The 22,266-nt window shown below is 40.3% G+C and overlaps 1 protein-coding gene and 1 non-coding gene across 9 annotated transcripts in view; both read left to right on the top strand.

Moving 5' to 3' along the window:
- Nucleotides 1–22,266, top strand: part of Pfkfb1 (6-phosphofructo-2-kinase/fructose-2,6-biphosphatase 1) — a 61,823-nt gene that overhangs the window by 29,168 nt on the left and 10,389 nt on the right. For 5 of the 8 annotated variants that reach the window (XM_008838762.3, XM_029566257.1, XM_029566261.1 and 2 more), the window contains exons 2-10: nucleotides 1,856–1,981; nucleotides 4,335–4,428; nucleotides 5,452–5,518; nucleotides 6,766–6,840; nucleotides 7,330–7,386; nucleotides 10,471–10,592; nucleotides 14,405–14,612; nucleotides 17,223–17,369; nucleotides 21,751–21,855. In XM_008838762.3, coding sequence (XP_008836984.1) covers nucleotides 1,856–1,981; nucleotides 4,335–4,428; nucleotides 5,452–5,518; nucleotides 6,766–6,840; nucleotides 7,330–7,386; nucleotides 10,471–10,592; nucleotides 14,405–14,612; nucleotides 17,223–17,369; nucleotides 21,751–21,855 — 1,001 coding nt within the window. The remainder of the gene's footprint in view (nucleotides 1–1,855; nucleotides 1,982–4,334; nucleotides 4,429–5,451; nucleotides 5,519–6,765; nucleotides 6,841–7,329; nucleotides 7,387–10,470; nucleotides 10,593–14,404; nucleotides 14,613–17,222; nucleotides 17,370–21,750; nucleotides 21,856–22,266) is intronic. The other 3 variants (XM_029566258.1, XM_008838760.3, XM_029566262.1) reach the window with 2 other exon arrangements.
- Nucleotides 12,555–12,701, top strand: LOC115071347. The gene has a single exon (XR_003850434.1). It is a non-coding gene; the product is annotated as a small nucleolar RNA SNORA62/SNORA6 family (small nucleolar RNA).

Raw genomic sequence — 22,266 nt, 5'->3', positions numbered from 1 at the left:
ATTGGGGAACACGAATCATGATCTATAGGCCTATCTATCTATCTATCTATCTATCTATCTATCTATCTATCTATCTATCTATCTATTTATCTATCTATCTACCTACCTATCTCCAACTATCTATCTATCTATCTATCTATCTATCTGTCTATCTATCTATCTATCATCTATTTATTTATTTATTTTTTGCCTTTTGAGACAGGGTCTATCTATCTATCTATCTATCTATCTACCTATCTATCTATCTATCATCTATCTATCTATCATCTATCTATCAATCATCTATCTATCAATCATCTATCTAGCTATCATCTATCATCTATCTATCTATCTGTCTATCTGATATATATGAGAGTTCATTAAACTGGGCGGGGTGCAGTAGAAGGGGGTGAGGAGAGGGAAGCAGATCTAAATGCCGTCAAAATGTATTATATGAAAATCTCAAAAGTTCAGTAAAAAAAGGCAAAAAGAATTTCTTTCCAAAACAGGTTCTAAATAAACATATATATTAATATATAATTGTATTTTGTCTTAATTTAGTCCTTTTCCAACACTTTAAACTGTAGACTCAGTTTTCTGACCTAGCTCTCTCTCAGAAGACGTTTTTGAATATTTCTTGTAAAGCAGATGTACTGGTGATGAATTTCCTCAGCCTTTATTTGTCTGGATTTATAATTCTGGATTGAATTTTTCCCCCTGAACATTTTAATATTTCATCACACTGTCTTTTCTGCTAGTGTGGTTTCTGATCTCCCAAATGTCATGTAATTCTTGTTTTTCAGTATGTAAGACGTTCCTCACCCATGCTGTCCTTCCTTACTGCTTTCATGATTATTTTTTTCCTGATTTCCTGCCATTTGAATTTTATATGTCTGAGTATGGTTTTTGATATATACTGTGCTTAGCGTTCTCTTTGCTTCTTAGATCTATAGTTTGGTGTCAGTAACTAATTTTGGAAACTTTTGGCTATTTTGTATTTAAATATTTCTCCTGCCAAGTCTTTCTTCCCTATGTGTATTCTAAGTACACATTTATTATACGCCTTGTTATTGTCCCACAGTTTTGGAGTGTTTTGGAGTTTTTAAAACTCCTTTTACCCTGTTTATTTTTTCTCTTGGACTTTTACTTCTTTGTTCTGGAGATTGAAGTATTTTCCCCCTCAGTTGAGAAAGGGTAGATTGGTCTGGCCTGAGTTCCAGGAGAAAACTGGTAGATTAGACTGGCTTGCATTTCAGGAGAGATGGGGTAGATTGGTCTGGACTGACTTTCAACTGAAGTAAGTTACCACCAGTGTTCTCAAGCTGCACTTTGTGTTGCCCTTTCTTCTGAATATTAAGATTTTTTTCCAAAGAGAATATAGAGAGAATGGTCTGGGCAGATTTTGAGCAATGGTTATCTATCTGTTCTCTGCCATATCTTTCTCAGGATTTTCTCAGTCTTTTCTGACAGTACCTGATAGAACACCAGGAGGAAAGCTCTAAAAGATATAAAACTATATCTTCAGCTCTTTATGAGCTTCACACTGGCACATAACCAGCCTTTAGCAATTCACTAAATAAGTTTTAGTGGAATCTTCTTATGAGTTTATACGTTGTTAAGCAGTATTTCTATCAAGTAAGAAAATTCCTGGGTCCTCTTGCCTTCTGCAGGTGCCTGTTTTTGCAAGTTTTAAGTTAACTATCTTCACTAAAACATCAGTTTATGATGAGTTCAAGAAAAGTTATGATGCCCATTTTAAAGGGTTTTTTTTTTGTAATGATTGAAGCAGTGTGGTTTCCAACTCTACATCTCTGAGCTGATGCCAGACATCATGTAAATATGAGGATAAGTCTTTGAAGATCTGTTTGTCTTCCAGCATCCATACCTCAGTTTACGAATTCCCCTACGATGGTGATCATGGTGGGTTTACCAGCTCGAGGCAAGACCTATATCTCTACGAAGCTCACACGGTATCTCAACTGGATAGGAACACCAACTAAAGGTATGTCTCTGGAAACTCACTACAGGCCACTAACTGAAAAGAGAGTAAGATGGAAGGCCAAACCTTCAGTACTCAAAATGCCTCATCACTATTACCAGGATTAGAACTATGCCTACTGCTGTCACTACATGTTTATAAATTAAATAATTTCTTGAGCACATATTCTGTGCCCGATCTCATGCTGGGTGGTAGACATAGTAAAACAAGTATCTGCTCTCAAGAATGCCTATGACCTCAGAGCAACCCTCTGAGTACTACAAATATTTTTTATCACTATTGCATTATTGTCACACTGTTATTACTGTTTTTTAACCATTGTCACTTCTTCACCATTTCATAGTCAAAGAAATTAAGGCCAAAGAGGTGAAATAACTTGTCTAAAGGGACATGGCTTGAGGCATCTCTCTTGCCATTTTGTGTGGCTGTCAGGAAGTCACAGGATCTATATTTGAGTGTGGGCTTTCCAGCACAGCAATAAATGGGGGAGGGGCACTCTTCTGTAAATAAACCCAATAAACTCGTTAAGATTTTCCCCCCCCCAAATAAAAATAAATAAATAAAAGAACATGGCTTTAAGTGACAGAACCAGCATATATTTGATCTCAAGTCTGACATTCTCTATGCTAGGTCTAATGCATACTGGCTATAATGAAGGGAAGAAAAAAGGATCTTGGACTCTCCTTTCATCCATTATCTTCCTCTCCTTCTTTGTCTTGGTGATCCCAACATTGTTTCTACCCTCTTCCAACCATTCACCCTTTCCCTCATTCTCTTCAAGTCTTCTATCCATTTTCCTAGTTTTTTTGTGCTAAGAATTGAACCCAGGGCCTTGTTTATGATAAGCACACACTCTATCACTGAGTTACACTGTAGCACTGAAATCTTCTCCCTCTCCATTTGTCCCCGCCCTTCATCCACTTTCTGTATATAGTTCACTTGAGAGTCCCAATAGTTTTCCATGTGTCAAAACCCATGCCAGGCATTGGGGATGATAAAAATGGATGAGACTCACGTCCTGTTCTTGAAGAGTTCTTCACTTGAACGGGATACATAGGAATACCTAGGCTAGGCCATGAATTCTTATGCAGGGTGCTCACAGAGGGAATTGCTGACCAGAAGACAGCAAACACTTCATGGATAAGAGCATATTTGACCTGGATCTTATGGGAGGAGGGGAACATTTGCTGAAGGGAAGGCAGGAAAGAGCCACTCTCATAGAGGTTTACATTCTACTGAATGAAGAAGTACATAACACAGTGGCAGATGGTCTCTGTCCTGATCACCCTTTCTCCTGTGTACTTACTTCTCAAATATGCATTCAGAGTCCTATTTTAAAGCACAAGACTGATATGCCCACATTCTCCAAGGGTCTCCTTGGTCTGTAGGTTTTAAACCCAAGCCCTTTAGCCTATATTCAAGACTCCCCATAGTCGACTCATTTCAGCTTTTCAGACTCCAGCTACAGCATGTTTTACGTTTTCCCCAAACATGTTTTACCTTCTACTTTGCTTAAGTTATTCCTCTACCTGCAATGCTCTTGTCCCCCACTGTCACTCTCATGCCCACCTGGTGAAAAGCACCTACCCTAAAAGACTTTGTTCAAATACTTTCTTTAAGAAACTCTCAGATCACATCTCCCAGTGGAATTTCTCTTTCCTTCCTGTTCTGTGGGAGCTCTCCTGTTTCCTAGTTTGGTTGCTGTCTTATCTTCTAGACTATGAGCTGCTTGAGGTCCCCATCACAAAGACCCAGTTATTATTTGTGACTCAAAAGTCATCCCACTTCACAGAGTAGGAAGTTATTTATTGAATAAATACTTAATGGAATATTATGTCTTTGGCTGTTTATCCTGTCTCCTTTCTGTCATTCCTCTCTGGTTTTTCATCATTATATATAGGAAAGTATATATAGCCTAGAGATTTACATTTAGATTCTCCTTCATGATACAGAATGGTAAAATAACCTTAGGCTAAGAGTTAAGGAGGCCTAGTTTGTATGTTATTAACTCAGTTCTGGTTTGCTCCTGGGTGATTGATTTTATTCTCTTCATCTTCCCAAGTGAACAGGACATTTAAAGGGTTGGAATTCATGGAATAGTTTGGAATCAAACAGACCTGGGTTTGAATTCGTATCTCTGAACTTTACTTTCCTCATTTGTAAAGCTGGAATGATGATCCCTACTTTGCAGGGCTGATATGATGGAAGATATATGTTGGGACCAATAATTTGCAGTTTTAGAAGTACATTTTCTAGCTATAAATTATACCTTCTACCCCTGAGGTCCCTCTCAGCAAGGACATTTTTTGGCCATTGGGATCTTCCCAATCTCTTCACTAGGGCTCTCTACTTTCAGTGTTTAATTTAGGCCAATATCGCCGAGAAGCAGTGAGCTACAAGAACTATGAATTCTTTCTTCCAGACAACATGGAGGCCCTACTTATTAGAAAGTAAGTACCCAACATTTAAGACCCTGTGCTGCCCACTGGCTGAGGGAAGCCTTCACATATTGAAGGAGTGGGATAAAATAGCCTGAGCCAGAGAGAAGGCCTTTCAAGAGGGTTCAACCTTTTGACATTAAAACATGACGTTGTCATCATCTACAAAGTACATGCTTGACAACAGCTGAGTCACGTTACAAAAGAAATAAAATCACAAAATCTCTCATAATATTTTAGGTAAGTTTACAATTTTTGTGTTGGGCAAAATTCCTAGCTATCCTAGAATGTGAGCTAGACACCCCTGTGTCCAGACTCTCAAAGGGTAGTTGGTACAGACCTTCCGTCATCCTGCACAAGTCTGTTCCTAGTCATAGGCATTCCATATCAAGACACTTTTAGTGTCTTTTACTTCTGCTAGGAGTGAATGGAAATTTCTTAGCCTAGCATTTGGGATGAGTATTTCAGTAGCTTGGCCTACTTTAGTGTCTCCAGTCTCATCACTTCAGCCTCAAAGTGTCTTTCCCCTATGTGGCTCTAAGTACTTCAGGTGGAACTTAGGTCTCAATTTTTGATCTGTGTTCATATTAATTATAGGACCCAGTAACCAATAACTATTAAAGAGAATTTTTGCTGAAAGCCTAAGGACATTGTTACTGTTATGCTTGTGCTTGCAATTTTGCCTATGCTGGGAATTAAGTTAACTTTAAAGAACACACACCTAGGCCTTACCTGGATTCTTAAACTAGTTCAGCTTAAGCCCAATTAGCACGCAAAGCCCTTAAAATTAGAGATGCTGTCATTGTTCAGCTTTTCCTGAGTATGTCATTTTATACCTGCCCCTAAGCCGTATACACAGAACCAGTTTCATGTGTGACTCTTCTGTGCTTGATATGATGCCTAGAACACAGGGCACCATGTACATATCCAACACAAATAATTTATCATAAGACATATTAACAGTGGTACATAAGGGAAAAACAGAGGGTAACTCACCCTGGGAATGGGGGCTGTCTGCTTCTTTCTGTTTTTCAGGCAGTGTGCTCTGGCAGCCCTAAAGGATGTCCATAATTATCTCAGTCGTGAGGAAGGTCATGTTGCGGTAAAGAATTTTCCATTTTGGGGGGCTGGAGAGATGACTCAGCAGTTAAGAGCCCTGGCTGTTCTTGCAGAGGACCCAGGTTCAATTTCCAACATCCACATGGCAACTACCAACCATTCATAACTCCAGTTCAGGGCATCTGATAGCCTCTTCTGCCCGCTGTGGGCATTGCATGACAAAGATGCACTTACATACATGCAGACAATACACTCATATACATAAAATAGAATAAAAAATAATAGTAAATGAAATATTCTTGTAAAAAAAGAATTTTCTGTCTTCATGTTATCTCTAAGGATGGAGAATAGATAATATGTGCCAGTATTTATTTATGCCATGTATTATTCTAAGTTTATATTAATAATTTAATTTCATACTCCCCCATGAGATAAGTACTGTTATTATGCTCTATTTTGATTCCAGAAGAATCACAGAAAGATTAAATTGTTTCCCAGGGTGGTACAACGTATATATGGCAGGGCCGGAACTGTAATCCATATTGTGCAGTTGCAGAATCCATACTTTTCTTTTTCTTGTCTTTTTGAGACAGGGTCTCCCTGTAACCTAGAACTCACTATATAGATCAGGTTGGCCTCTGCCTCTTGAGTGTTGGGACTAAAGGCATGCACCACCACACCCAGCTCAGAACCCATATTCTTAACCACTGTGCTCTATTGATTTTCCCTCAAGAATTCAACAGGAAAAAAAAATTTCAAACCACAGTACAAACATTTTTGAGTTCTAGAGATTTACCTAAATATCTAGGCAACTTAATATCTTAAATCCTTGGGTTAGAGGTCCTCAAATCTGCAAAGGGACCCTTCTAAAGTACTAAGGATAGGTAGTTGTTTCCCGCTCTTGAGAATTTCTAAGGTGATTAGGAAGGAAGAGGCATCATGTAGAGAACCAGTTCTATCTCTGCTCTCTCGGCAATTCTTTAATAAATTTGCAAAGGAAAGTCCTCCTTCTAGACCTGTTATTTCACCTATAAAATGATCCTAATAAAAATTCACAACTTTTCTCAAGCCTTATTACACTCAGAGGGTCTGGCACATTTCTGCGAAGACAGTAAGGGCTCAATGAGTCCTGTTGAAATTTACATAAGCCAGTTCCAAACCTTTCTTTTTCTTTAAGATTCTTTAAATTCTGTCTGTCGGGACGTCTTGCACTTAGCACAAGAGTGAACAAAGAGTGGTATTGTGTGAGCACTAGACTGAGAGTAAGCCAATCTTCTGAATTGTCCCTAGGTTTTTGATGCCACTAACACTACAAGAGAACGACGATCACTGATTCTGCAGTTTGCTAAAGAACATGGCTACAAGGTAAAATAACACAAGCACTTTTAGCTAGAGCCTATTTATCTAACACAAACGCCAAAGAAGTTCAACCTAGAGCAGTCAAATTGGACAACATGGGCTCAGCATCATAATTTGGTTGTATAGCTTTCCAGAATATAGTCAGAAGCAGCAAAACATAAAAGAAAAGGATAAATGTCATTTAGGTAGTGGGAGATGGGTTCTGACAGGCGGATACTGGAGATAGTGGGGTGGCAATGATGAAAGATTCATGAAAACCACTATCAGAAACATATACAAGAACCAAAATCAATTAAAACATAAAGCAGAAATCTGGGGCCATTCAGCTAGAGTCAAATTGCCTCCTAGAATTCAGACACCAGAAAGCCCCATTGTATGGAAACTTGTTTTTACAAATGTCCCTGAAGAGACTCAGAGCTATTGAGGGGAGTAAATGTGTTTGGCTCCTATAAAATATAATCCTTTTCTGGAAATCTCACTCTTATTCTCTTACAGGTCTTCTTCATTGAATCCATTTGTAATGACCCTGACATCATTGCAGAAAATATCAGGGTAAGAAACACCAATTACCTCTCTTCTTTTTAAAAATAGTTTTGTAAAATTTGTGTGTATGTATATGTAATGAATGTAATGAGAGAGAGAGAGAGAGAGAGAGAGAGAGAGAGAGAGAGAGATGTGATGGTGCGTGTGGAAGTCAGTGGATAACCTCGGTGGTAGTCCTCACTTTCTACCTTGTTTGAGACAGGATCTCTTCTTGTTCACTGCTGCATATGCAAGGCTAGCTGGCCCACAAGCTTCTAAGGAATTCTCCTGTTTGCACATCCCAATTCATTATGGAAGCACTGGGAATAGAGACACACATGGCTATGTCCAACTTTACATGGGTTCCTGAGATCCAAACAGAGACCCACATTCTTGAGTGGCAAGTGCTTTACCCACTGAGTCATCTTCCCAGCCCCCTTTCCAACTTACTCGTCTTGGGCTTGTATCATGCCTAAAAGGACCATTATAAACTTAAAGAAAGTGTTCCTCCCACTTTGTATAAGAAGTATTATTTGGACATCCTTGTCCACCATGTTCCTATAAAATTAGACAAAGCCAACATATATAGAGCCCTTAGTATGCATCAAGCACTAAGCCTGACTCTCATTAATTTTTTTCACAACAAACCTGCATGTTGGCGATTCTTTCTCTGCTGAAGAAGGGAAACCAAGCCTCAAAGAGATGAGTTGTCTGACTGATACAGCTAGAAAGAGATGGAACTAGGACTGCACCTCAGAATTGGTTGTCTTTCTCAAAAACCAATGTTCTTTATTCTGCCCCACACTTTGTACCAGAATTATCACTGGTTTTAGATTTGTTGTGTGACACTATTCCTTGGGAGATGTAAACAAATGTCTACTCACCCCAGATGGGGAACCAATGACAGACCAAAGTAAGGATACCACCAAGGTCCATCTTGGTGAAACAATGGATTTTACTGGGTTACTTATAAGAATATGTATGAGAGGTTACTTACATGAGCAGGACTCAAAGACAGCTGCATCACAAAAAGCTCACCATGGGTGACAGCTCATAAAAGCAGGAAACCTGGTCTGGTGCATACTACATAACCTGCAGGTAGCTCAACAGGTTGGGCAGTGTTCTTTCCAGGTACCTCAGTTGGTCTAAGTCTTTTCAAAGCAGCTCAGCTTCCAGGCAGCTCAGTTGGTCTCCTTCTTCCATACAGCTTGACAGGTTTGAGTGTTATTAGTTTGGGGAGGGAGGGGCCTAGTGAATCTGGCCAATTTCAGCGACTTCCTTAAGCTGTTGAGTTATTTACTTCCTGAGTTTATGGAACTTCCCTGAAGGATAGAATTTTTCTGCTCCCCTTTAAAATATCCTGTTATTTACCTCCCTTTAGACATACTGTTATTTATCTCCCTGTAACTTCTGCCCACTTGTCCTGTTTTTATCACTTGGGTCATGCAGTATTTCTACCTGTCTTCCTCTTCATCCATCTAATTATCCATCCATTTACTGATTCAGAAGAAACTGATTTTATACCTGGATAGATCGTTCTGGACACTATTGATATAAAAATAGTTAATGAGAACATTTCTCCTGAACTTACATGCTAGTTAGAGACACTGACAAGTATATAGACAGAGTTGAGTTTAAAGCTGAGATAAGGGAACAGCAGAGGTTGTAGGAACACTGTGGTGAGGGCCAGTCTTGCATATAGGGGTATGTCATGGACGGCCTTCCAGTGGAGGTATCTTGATGAATGTAAGGAAAATTTACAGGTAAAATGGGAATGAAGGAATAACATACACTAAGTATGACATCTTATAGTATGACTATAAGAAGCTTTGATTAGATAAAGCAAAGTGTGTGTTCAAATAGGAGAGCAATGAGAGATGATGATGAAAAGGCAATTTGAAGCTAATCATGCATGACAAGTAATGATCCACTCACTAAAATAATTCACATTCTGTCCTAAATTATATGAAAGAGTTTAATCTGGAGAATCCCATTTCTTGTTGCATGTTAGAAATATCCTTCTAGGAGCTGGAAAGGTTGCTCAGTCATTAAGAGTACTGACTGCTTTTGCAGAGGACCCGGGTTTGAGTCCTAGCACCCACATAGTGGCTAACAACTGTCCATAACTCCAGTTCCAGGGGAATCTGATGCCTTCATCTCATGTCTGTGGGCATTGCGTGACACAGGTGCATATACATACATGCAAGGAATACACTCATACACATAAAATAAAAATCATAAAATATTTTTAAAAAAGAAATATCCTTCTAAGCTTATGAGGTGGATCAATGGGTAAAAGTGCTCTTTACACAAGCCTGATAACCTGAATTTGATCGCCAGAACCCATGTAAAGGTGGAAGGAGAGAACTAACTCCATAAAGTCATTCTTTGACCTCCACATGTGTGTCATGGTACTCATGTGCCCTCTAATCCCACACTGTATAATACAATGTGTCATAATAATAATAATAATAATAATAATAAATTTAATTTAAAAAAATATCGTCTGGCTATCAGTAATCGGTCACAAAGCACCAGAGAGTGTACACAGACAACAGAGAATGGCCGTTTAAAAGAGAGATCAGAGAGGATTCAGTTCATACTAATAATGAGAGATGATGAAATGTGGCATCTGGGATGACTCCCAGATTCCATGTAGACTCAGGTGGTTGGGTGGATGAGATGAGAACCATAGGAGGAGAAGGCGGGTATTGGGAGATGAGGATATAGCAGTCCTTCAGCAATCCGATGACAATGTGCCTATTTTCTCAGTAATGACTAAATGCATGAAAGCTGTTATAACTCCCAGTCAAGATCTCTGGTTCTTCTTCTGTAGCCACTTCCTCACATCACATTTCTAGTCCTCTTATAAATGTTCTTAAGCGGTGTGTGCTCTGGAGCTAAATATATTGTAACATGCAGCACAACTTCTCTTTAGTTGACTAATTTTCTAAACTTGGGTAAAAACCCTTGTTAAAATCTCAGCTTCCTTGCCTTTGTAATGAGGGGTGTGGAAGTCAGTGGTCTTTAAGGGCCCTTTCCAGGGATACTGTCAGAGTTTCTGTCTCCCAGTGTCTCCATCGGCGGTTCTTCCTTCTTTCTCCCTTCTCCCAGCAAGTGAAACTTGGCAGTCCTGACTACATAGACTGTGACCAAGAAAAGGTCTTAGAAGACTTTCTAAAGAGAATTCAGTGCTATGAGATCAACTACCAACCTTTGGATGAGGAATTAGACAGGTAAGAGCCTAGCACCCCAAAGTAAATGTCTGGAGCCTTAGCCCAGTATTGATGCTCTATAGGACCTTAGAAAGTACCATCCTTGTCCAGGCTTCAACCTCTCTATCTGTAATATCAGGAGTGGGACTTAATCTGTCTTCATGGACCCTTCCAGCTTGAATTTTCTATGAGGCAGTGATTCCTTGATGTGAGAAGTATTCATGAGTTGACTGAAGTTTTACTTTTCTGTGCAATAGGTACAGATCAGGACTCTGATCTCTGGGAACAAATGCTATCTCTTCTGGGCATTGCTGTTGTTATTGCAAAAATACTCTTTGCACATGGATAGCACCTCGCTTTCTAAATATGTCCATCTTCTGTCTTTCATCACATCTCTCTAGTACCTTGAGAAAGGAGGCTGAGATAGATCTTGTGATCATAAATATTCAAAAAGAGGAAACTGGATCTTAGTGATCTGAAGCTATTTTTCCAGGTTCCTACCATAAGTCAGAGTAGGAGATAGAAGTCTAACCATATATTCTGTCTCCTATCATGTCACTTGTCACAGCTCTTGTGTATCCCTTCAATCAGCAAGTCTTTGGCAACTTTGAGCTGCAGTGTATGCAGAGGGTTGTAAATCGGTGCAAAAGAGATGGATTCTGTCCTTAGGGTAGCTTCCACAGTGCCTTCAAATATGGAAAGATTCATTAAAATAAGAGATTTTCTTTCATACTACCACGTACAGATAAGAAGTATTAGCTCAAAGTTTAGGGCAGATGTGAGTTTAGATGTAAAGTGTTTGGAGAACCTCACTTTCAAAATGGGTTCTAATGAAAAGAGACTCTGGTCATCACATCCTCAGAGACCCAAGTTTGAAGTGTAAAAAGGCCTTAAATAGTCATTACCAACCTAAGAAGTTTAAATAGTATCCTTTCAACATTATCTAATGGAAGTGTAAAGAGATAGGCATTATCACTTCATAGGTTGGGAAACTGAGACCCAGATCAGATCAAAGGACCACACAATGAAACGGCAACAGCATATGTATAGAATGAAGCCTGTATCCCCCAAATTTCAGCCTGATTTCTCCCTTCCACATCCTTATATCATAGAAAATATCAGATGGGCTTAGAAATTCAATGCAAAGGGCATGGCATTTGTGTACAAGTTTATAGCTTGCTCACTATGCGTGCTCCCTGGTCAAGGTTAAACTTGCTTCTCTCAGGAAGGCTTGTGATGGAGTGGGATTGTTTATGCTTTGAGAAAAATGTGACTCACTCAGATTTCCATAAAGGCACCACGTGGGCTAACAGCATTTGAAAGAAGGAGCTTGCAAGAAGGGTGCCAAAAGGAAAGAATGTCATCATTGGAAGCCCCCACACTTGAGTCTAGACTCCTAGAGGGACTCCGTTGGGCTTTTTGTTTGTTTGTTTATTTGCTTGTTTCTGTTGTTTTTGTTGAGTCCATTGGGCCTGAAAAGGACAAATGTAGAAGACCAGTTTTATTTAACTATTTTTACACTAGAAATTTGGAGTTCGTACATTATAAGCAGTCTTAGCTGTGCTTAAGTAATGCAAAGAGACAAGGGTGATATCCTTGTTTTGGTAGAATGACCAGTTGTTTGGGAGAAGGCGCAGTTGATCCCAGTTGTAGGAACAATAAGTCAGATGGTTGAAAAGCTCAAAGCAGGGGACTTGGCCCACCTTGGGGGAAGAATGCCTGGCAGAGCTAGATTACTCAGTAAGAAAACTAAATATGTGTTCATGACATTATCAATGCTTGAGCTTCCAAAATATAAGAAGAAAACTATCCTAAGATCATTTAACTTTTAGTATTTATAAAACAGCAACAAAGTAGCCAAAGAAGAAAAAATAAATCCAGAATGTGATAGGCCCTCATTAATATACTTTATATATTTTGTTTTAAATTGTATATGTTGAGAGATGAGCATGAACTTTTATACTTTTGGTATTAAGAAATTATAATGCACATTGTTAGAGCTTGGAGTTGACGTCACGAACTGGCCAATGAACTCACGAGTGTAGGTAGTGTGCTGCCTGAGTGGCAGGTTTTCGCTAACCCTCCACTCTGGCCTGTGAGTGGACTTTGATAGTAACGTTTGCTGCAAGTACAAAAATAAAAAAGAAATTATAAATGACTCCAGAAAATTCTAAACTCAGATTGTTCTTGGAAAGAGTGAATGTCCTGGCCTTTGAGAGACAAATACATAAGACCTCAACTTTGGAAACTAGGTAAGGGATATCATTTCAAGCAAAAAGAAAACTACTTTGTAATGCCTTAATTAGCTCTGAGTAGGAGAAAAGGAGTACAGAATATTCAAAGTGGAAGAGCAAAAGCATAAATACAAGAATAAAAAAGTTATGAGTACAGTGAGATGAGGAAAGTGTGTAAATGCACTTGAAATATCAGACAAAACTATGGAATTTGAAAGTTCCCTTAGAGCTACACAGGCTCTCATATTAGGAACAGACAGTTAAACACGCTATGAGATCACATCAGATATATTCTGCTCCTAGGCTCTGGGAGTCCTAAAGAGTGGGAGACGTTCTATGGCAAATTGCTTCTCTGTGTGCTTCAGCTTTCTCACACATAAAAACACATGATGACCTATTCTCTGTATGATAGATATGAGGATTCATACACTGTTAAATTCCCCACTCTGTAAGATGCACAAAAAATGTTCAATAAATGAAAGTGTTCTGTGGAAGCCACTGGACATGGATCTCAGAGCTGAGAAGGCTGAGTTAGGTGAAGATATAAAGGACTTCTCTAGGGAGATCAAGGCAGAGGCTCTCTAAAACCAAACCCATCTGGGCTCTGTGCGGCTGGTATCACCCTATTGCCCCAGTTTCTACACCTCTTTCCATGACTCTCTGAGCTCCTTACAATCAAATAATTAGAGGATTAATGGCTATTACAGAAGGCTTAGAAGTTTTGCTTCATGGTTCTATGTCTTCTGATTAGTTGATATCCTCACCCCTGCCTCCCAGCTCTTCCAGAGACAAATTGTTAGTTTATCACTAAGCATACAGTTCCTAGAACTGATCACATAACTGAGGGGACAACTACAAATTTGGAACAAGGACCCACAGATTTGCCAAGTTTACCAACGACATTCTGGGCTATCTCTGTATCCCTACACACCAATACTTGGTACATCATGCTGTTTGTGAAATGAATATTGAATATTGTTCATGTCTTCCATGTATATGTTCCCAAAGACAGACCTGGATCCCTACCTGGAGCACAATGCCTTGATACAGGGAGAGAATAAGAACCCAGCCCAACACTTTGTCTGATGAGAGATACACATATATGCACAAACATATCTACATACAGACATAATCTGGTAGCTGCCCATACAGTGTAAAAGATAAGGTATCATGACAGAAATCCAAACATTAAGGAACAAAGAGGCTAGTTTATGACTGGAAAAGGTTAGGGAATGGACAAGACAATAACTGCCATTGAAATGTTGGACATAGTCAAGTATACAGAGGATTACTGTTTCTTAAGATGTAAACTATACAGGAAAGAACTCAGTCGATCGCATTGTGATTAATGAAGGTGAAAAGACAGGTTGATTCAAGCTGAGGAAAGATGATGGGAGAGATGGTAGCAGGTGATGAGCTCCTTGGGGTGGTCAGGAACTAGATCTCTAGGACATCTAGCCAGAACAGGGCATGGCATAGCATCTTATTAGGTAGGAGCTGAATTGGAAGCAGGGTGTATGGTTGGGACTTTCTCTTGGGATCAACCCTCCCTGCCCTCAACCTCTGAGCTACACTTGCTCCTGCTTGGGTCTGGCACAGCCACCTGTCCTACATCAAGATTTTCGACGTGGGCACACGCTACATGGTAAATAGAGTGCAAGACCATGTTCAGAGCCGCACAGCCTACTACCTCATGAACATCCACGTCACACCTCGCTCCATCTACTTATGCCGGCATGGTGAGAGTGAACTCAACCTCAGAGGCCGCATTGGAGGTGACTCGGGCCTCTCGGCTCGAGGCAAACAGGTAGGGAGAGCCCCAGAGTGGGCCGGTTAGGATAAGGTGGGGTAGCTGCTGACTGTGTCCTGAGGAAAGGTGCTTCAAAATAGGGTAGGAGCATATTATGGTTATTCCTTCTCTTCCACACAATCAGCCATTCAGCCCTGTTACAGCTATTGAATTAGAATTGTCTGGAATTCAAGGCCAGCCTGAGTATTCTAGTTTGCTTTCTATTGTTATGATGCCAGCTGTTTCTACAAATTGAGTACCTTCATCAGTCTTCAGGACTGCCCAAATCTGGCTGCTTCTCCAGTCCCATCACAATGTCTATCCTTCCCCTACCTTTTGGGTCCCCATCAGTCTCACCACTCTGTCTCTTTGCTCATGCCCACTTTGCAGCCCTCTTTAGTCTTGTCAGCTGGTGACTGTTGAGTACACAGACAGGTGACCTGAGGGCCCCAGCTGAATCCCTCTTCTCCATGACTCAGAGCTGATGTCCCTCACATTGTTGTGGGAACCATACAATCACCACCTGTCTCACCCTTACTGCCTCTTCTTGCTTCCCCCATCCCTTCCAAGACCCAACTCCTGCTCCAAGATCTAGTCCTACAGGAAGTCCTCCCCATCAAATCTTTTCCCAGGTAGGTCACTGGCCTTTGGGGACATCTGGTCTGTCACTGACTCAGATCGTGAGTCTTCCCTGTCCCACAGGCAGGCATAGTAACCCATGCACTCTGGGTACTGACTACATAGAGGGATTCTTTTCTAACCTCTGGTCCTCTGCCTGGGCTTGTTAGTACACATAATGCTTGAGAGAAGATCTCTTGGGGTGGCACATGTAGGAACTGAAGTGCAGGAAGGGCACCCATCCTAAGGCCGTAGTGTTTTATTGGACACCTATGCACAACCACAGTACCATCGGTCTTCACACGTGAGGCCTCATTTTGATTGTCAACAGCGATGTGAACTGGGCATTGCCGTCACTGTTTATGGATGAGGGAGCTGAGCCACAGAGGAGCAGAGAGCAGCTCCAGGTCACATGGCTAGTATACAACAACAGAGACAGGACTGGCCTCAGCCAAATGTACACACACACAGACACACACAGACACACACAGACACACAGACACACACACACACACACAGACACACACCAGGCTCAACCTTCACACTCCTCAGCACAGTGCACCAGACCTAGTTTCAAAGGCCTGTTACCCCTGTGTGTGTAGCAGCTACTTAAGCAGCATCTATCAGGTAGTGGTCTGGGTGCTCTCCACTGACCTTTTAAGGTGGTATTAATACAGAGATAATGCTGGATAAACAAATGCTGCTCACATCTTACAGGCTGGAAGTAAGGCACGCAGGAAATTTGTATGGGAGCTACTTCCTGTCTCATATCCTCCCAGGCAAGGACTTATTCTATGTGCACTGACCGTGCAGATGTACCTAGTACACATCTGTAGAATGAGAGAGGATCTCCTGCTCCTTTGGGCTCCCATAGCGCTTCTGCACTGCTATTGTTTCTCTCTCTGAGAGGGTAGATCTTGAGATCATTAACACTCCAGCACCAAGCACAAGGACATGAATACTCAACACATATGTGAATACCCTTTAAATCTGGGCACCAGGTCCCCCATTCAAACAATAGGAATTAACAGCAACAGAGATTTATCTCTCAGATCCCACCGCCCATACTTCCAGACCACATTCTGGGTACTTCAAATCTTAGAACCTTTCTTTAATAGCCGCTAATCTACATCAGTTCCTATATCAACCTGGCTCAGAATCTCTACCTGAGGACAGGCCATGGTCACAAGAACATTCACCCTTAGGCCCAAATATAGCCACGAGGTCAGTGTTTGTGGAACAAGAGAAACACTGGAGATAGACCATGACCAGAACTTGATCATGTGATTTGATTAAACACAAACATGTACTAAAGATACCTGGAAGTGCAGGATGTCACCAGAAGGCTCAGTAAGCAAGCAGCAGTGACCATGCACACACACACACACACACACACACACACACACACACACACACACACACGCAGAGAGAGAGAGAGAGAGAGAGAGAGAGAGAGAGAGAGAGAGAAACATGCATACTCTTTTCTCTTTCTTGGATCCTTAATCACATGGGAAAGAATATCATTATTTTATTTTTGACACTTTATAGCTGTATATATTTATCAGGTACAATTTACTATTTCAATACAGCAGCCTTATATATTATATAACCTTATATATTTATCATTTATGTGTGGTAATATTCAGAATCTTCTAGGTATTTGGAAATATGAAACATCTAGTTTTTACTATGGCCCCCTACTGTGCGTTAGAACATATCTCTCCTGTCCAACTGCAACTTTGTATCCACTGATTTACCCTCTCTGTATCCTTCCTTCACAAAGTATGTCTTTATATAATTTTTGTGGTGCTAAGGATTGAACCCAGCACCTCAACATATGTTAGGCAACTCTGAGCTCCATCTTTGTATAACTTTGGAACCTTTAAACCTCCTTTTTGTTTTTGTTCATCACTAGCTCACCATTCATGAAAAGATTTGTGCTTATTTTTATGGCTTCTTTAACTCTTCCCTTTCTCACCTCTTTTCCCCTCCCTTTCTTTTGCACCCTAGTATGCCTATGCCCTGGCCAACTTCATTCAGTCTCAAGGCATCAGCTCCCTGAAGGTATGGACCAGCCACATGAAGAGGACCATCCAGACAGCTGAGGCCCTAGGTGTCCCCTATGAGCAGTGGAAGGCTCTGAATGAGATTGACGCGGTGAGATAGAAGGAGTGAATCTCCTGGCAAGCTGGGTGGGGGTGAGTTTGGGCTTAGCTCTTAGGTTACCCCTGCTCTAGTTCTTACAGGGAACCCAATTAATTCATCAAACTAATTCATCATGTGGTGGAAATTATTCTGTGTCTTGGGGTCTGGCGAAGTCCAGAATTGACAAGGTTGGTGCTTCATTCTCATGGAACCCAAAGGCAGATCGCAATCAGGATGTCAGTGTGACAGAAGGTCCTGTGAGGGGCCGTATAAGGGACTGTGGAGGATCAGAAAGTAAGGGTGCTTTTGACCAGATGTGGGAAGGAGATTTAGAAAGAAGGCTTACCTGGGTGAGGTAAGAAACAAGGAAAAAAATGGGCTAGGACAACAAATTTAGGTCAGGGACAAAGAACAACTCATGTAGAGGTTCAGAGGTGAGTAAAGAACATGGCCTGTTCTGAAAACTAAAACAAAGAATGACAGAAATGCTAGAACACTGATAGTGAGAAAGAAGATGAGTCTGGAAAAAAGGCCACAGGGCCTTATAGTCGAAGACGAGAGTCTGAATACTGCCTTAACAATAAGCCATTTTATGGCCTAAGTCAAAGAGGAGTGTGATTATACATTTTTCTCTTTCTTTTTCTTTCTTTTCTTTCCTGGTTTTCTGAGGCAGGATCTCCAAATATAACCCCTGCTAGCCTGGAATTCATTATGTAGCCCAGGCTACCTTCAAAGTCATGATCCCCCTGTTTCAGCCTCCCATATGCTAGGATCATAGTCATGTGCCATCACATCCTGCTTGATCACACTTTTTTAAGCCTGCGCTTAGGAATCTATAGAGATTAAATGGGAAAAATGTCAGAATGAGCATGTAGACCAGTCAGGAAGTGTCTGCATTAGTGTGGCAAGAGATATGGGCCTATGGGAGCAGAGCAGCAGCATTGGAGATGGAATGAGGAACAAAAATATGGGGAACATTTCAGTGGGGCTTAACAGTTCACTGGGCTGTAAGGGGTAAGGAAGCAGTAGGAGAGAAGAATCCAAACTAGACAACATGGCAATCTTCCTTCACTGTCATGTTTCCCTATGAGCTATTTTTGAAAGGAGTTATTTTTTCTCCTCTGTCTTATCCATGTTTTTGGTTACATTGTCACTGGGTCCACAGTTTTGGGTTACTAGACCCCCAAACAAGAGCTTCATTACAATTGTGGATAATTTTCATGTGGATAGTTTAATTTGCTTGATACTAGATATACGTCTGTTGATAAATATATGTTTTATACATTTATATATAAATATACATATTTATATATATACATATATACAAATATAGATGCTCAGAATCACACATATTTTTAAAAAGGGCTGTAAAGGGTTATTTTACATATTACATACATTTGCAATAAAATAAGTGCATGCCGTTATGTAAATCTTCATCATAAGAGTTTAGATGCTATTGCTGGAGAGATGATGGCTCAACGATTAGGAGTACATATTGTTCTTGCAGAAAACCCAGGTCCAGTTCCCAGCACCTGCATCAGGTGCCTCACAACTGTCTGTACCTCCAGTTCCATGAGATCCAACACCCTCTTCTGGCCTCCACGAGCACCTACACCCATGAGGTATACATACAGACAAGAAGGCACACACATAAATAAATAATAAATAAATAAATAAATAAATAAAAACTGATTTAAAAAGAGTTTAGATGCTGCTTATTTCTGGTCCACATGTGGTATAAGCTTTAATTGAACACCTACTTTTATTATGTTCTCAGGTAGTGCTAGAGGCAGAGATTAATCTGATTGGTTTCTCTCTGTAGTGAGTTTTCAGGCTAAATAGGGAAGATAGGGGAATAGACAGAGGAATATAAAACACTATGACACTGATAAAACTATGGCCACAAAAAAGTCAGGGTAAGGAAAGTGTCCCAAATAGGATCCACCTAGAGAAAGCAATGCCTAGTTGAAGCCCGAGACACTAAGTGGGAGTGAACCAGGGGGAGAGAATCAGGAATGATAGTCCAGGCAGAGCAGGTAGCAGAAGCAAAGAGTATTGGGTATATGGGGACGTGCTGAAGTTGTAAAGTGAACATGGGAGGTAAGTAAAAGGGATAGATATTAGAAGGATTTACAAGATAGAATCTCAGGAATTGGGCATAGGGGGTTGTAAGGAAGAAGCAAGGGTTTAAAATGATACCTAAGTTTCTGGTTTATTTTCCATAATTAGTAAGGACGTTACTTTTTAATTCCAGTGATCGAGTCTTTCATGTGCCTTGTGTATTTGGAACTAGTATTTTTCATACATTAACATTAATATTCAAAACACCTCTCTAAGGTAGCTATAAGTTCTTACCTTTTGTACATAAGGAAAATAAAATTTGGAAATATTTAAGCATTTTGCCTAAAGTCAAAAATAAGGAGGCAGTGGCCATTTCCACAGGCAAAAGGCTCCCAATGTACCTCAGTGTGGTCGTGCTACATTAATGAGAAACTTTACTCTTTAGAGTAGCTTAACCAAGAGTGGGCCCATCTTGTTCTGAGGTGTTCTGAATCCTCTTGGAACTAGTCTCTCAGAACTGCATTCTATTCTACTCTATTCTTCATCTATTCTATTCTATTTGACTCTATCATATAACAAAGGGCTCCCCTCACATTTATTGAACAGCATATTAAGTACGGTATGAAGAATTTCTGATAACAGTTTACAAAGGAAGAAGTTGTTTTTCTGACCCTACTGACTCAGAACTGTTCACAAACTCACAGACAGATGTCATCAATCTATGACCCCATATTGCGTACAACATCTGTGAGGGAGATGTTTGCAATGTCATTGTTTATTTTAATGTCATTGTTGTCACATCTCAGACACATATAAATTGTTCTGAGTCAGGGGCATAACCAAGACACAAATAGGGAGCATAGTATAAAATTAAAATTAGGCATTCATCTTAGCTTGTAAGAGTTACATCGGGATCCCAAATCACTGTAGATAGAACTGATTACAGTGTTTTTCTTAGAGAGAGTACATAGTTCTTAATGTTCTCAAAACATAATTATTTGGTTTATAAAGTTCTGTGAAATTTCAATTTGTAAAGGCTTTCTCACACCTCAGGATAGAAGGTTGAAGTCAGTCTAGAAGGATCTTTACACTTAGTAGGTATACTTTTCTCCATGGGCAATGCCCATTCAAAAAGTCTGACATTGCAGAACTGTTTGTAGGTTGTAGGAAGCCTGGTAGATGATCTAAAAAGACAACCACCAGAAGCTGGTGCTCCCATCCCCCCACAGGAGGGTTTAATTGGAACTCACACACTTGGAAGGAAACGTTAGAAATCCAGCATCACTTCTCATCACCACCACCAGCATCTTCACCTGTGGGGATTTCGCAGCTGACTTAGAAGTTCTCAGAATGTATCTCCTCGTACCCACTCTGAAATCATTAAGAATTTCTTATTTCTGCATTCTGAAATGTCTGTGGATACATTTCTTCTTTATTTTTCAGAGATTCTAAAATTGACGGCAGGGCAGGAAGGATAGGAAGGCTGTACAATGGGAAAGCACCACTGTTTTATATACTTGCGTATAGTCTCAGATACCTGCCACAAGTATGCTTATAGGTGCATAGACACTGTACAGACATGGAGACGCTCTTCTACCAATAATGCCTGCACCATATATTCACACACATCCAGAAATAAGTGTAGGCACATGTATCATATGTATACATGCACCTCATATGGACACAGATGAGCATACCATTGACATATACCCAGCACCAATGCCTAGTCTCAAGCATACTACTACAAGTTCACAGACGTCAGATATAGGCACACAGATACACATGTGCAGCAGAAACATTGTGGGATGCACACATTCATGGATACATATGTCACTGAAATACATATGAAAACATACCACAGAGTCACCCGCATGGGCATATTCTCATATGCGTAGGCACCCTATACATATACTGAGAATACAAACACACTACATATGCAGAAAGAGACATACAATATACACACAAACACAAGACAAAAGTCTTTCAACATACCTCTAGCATACATAATAAGCATGTTGCATACACACCTGCAAACAGTAATAAATGTCTACATATTAATGACAATACATACTTGTAATAGATAATGTACTAGAACTACTGTGACAATCAAAGGAAGACATCATATATCATCCTGAACACACCCATCCATGTACACTTGTCCTCACGCCCGTACAACTACACACCTCACCCCACAGGCAACAGGTACAACTCAAAAGCACAGATTGACAGAAGCCCAGGTGTTCTACTGTTCCATAATCATTGGTCTCAGAACTGGAAAAATCCGTGTGGATTTCACCAGGTGAAGTTTTTTGCTCCCAAATATTTTTTGTAGGGTGTCTGTGAGGAGATGACCTATGAAGAAATCCAGGAACACTATCCTGAAGAATTTGCACTACGGGACCAAGATAAATATCGTTACCGCTATCCCAAGGGCGAGGTAAACTTTGGAGGGGTGGCCTAACTTCTAGGACTCCTTCCTAGTACCCTCATTCCAACTGCCTGGATTTCAGAGTTTCCTAAACAGCTTTAGAAACAAGGCAAAACATGTTTTCAATAGCTCTCATCCATCGAGGCACACGATCATCTGGGCTTTGGCTGTCACTGATTCTTGGTGACAAGAATTCCTCTTACAGGCAAGCTATTCCTCTTACAAAGCTACATATCTGCCTGCTTATATGTACTATACTCTAAGCAAAGCACACTTTATCCAACACCTTGTCTTTGTTATCCTTTCACTGGATACTCTTGAAATAGTTAAACATACTCTAATTCTATGACATTTTGTTACCAAGTTGACTCTCACCATTTGGCATCATTCTAAGGGACAAAAGGTACTAGTTTAAGCAAC

Source organism: Nannospalax galili, unplaced genomic scaffold (assembly GCF_000622305.1).
Source record: "Nannospalax galili isolate Female #2095 unplaced genomic scaffold, S.galili_v1.0 scaffold1759, whole genome shotgun sequence".
Classification (NCBI taxonomy): Eukaryota; Metazoa; Chordata; class Mammalia; order Rodentia; family Spalacidae; genus Nannospalax; species Nannospalax galili.
The sequence above is the reverse complement of the archived record's forward strand: the minus strand, read 5'-3'. Positions and strand labels throughout refer to the sequence as shown.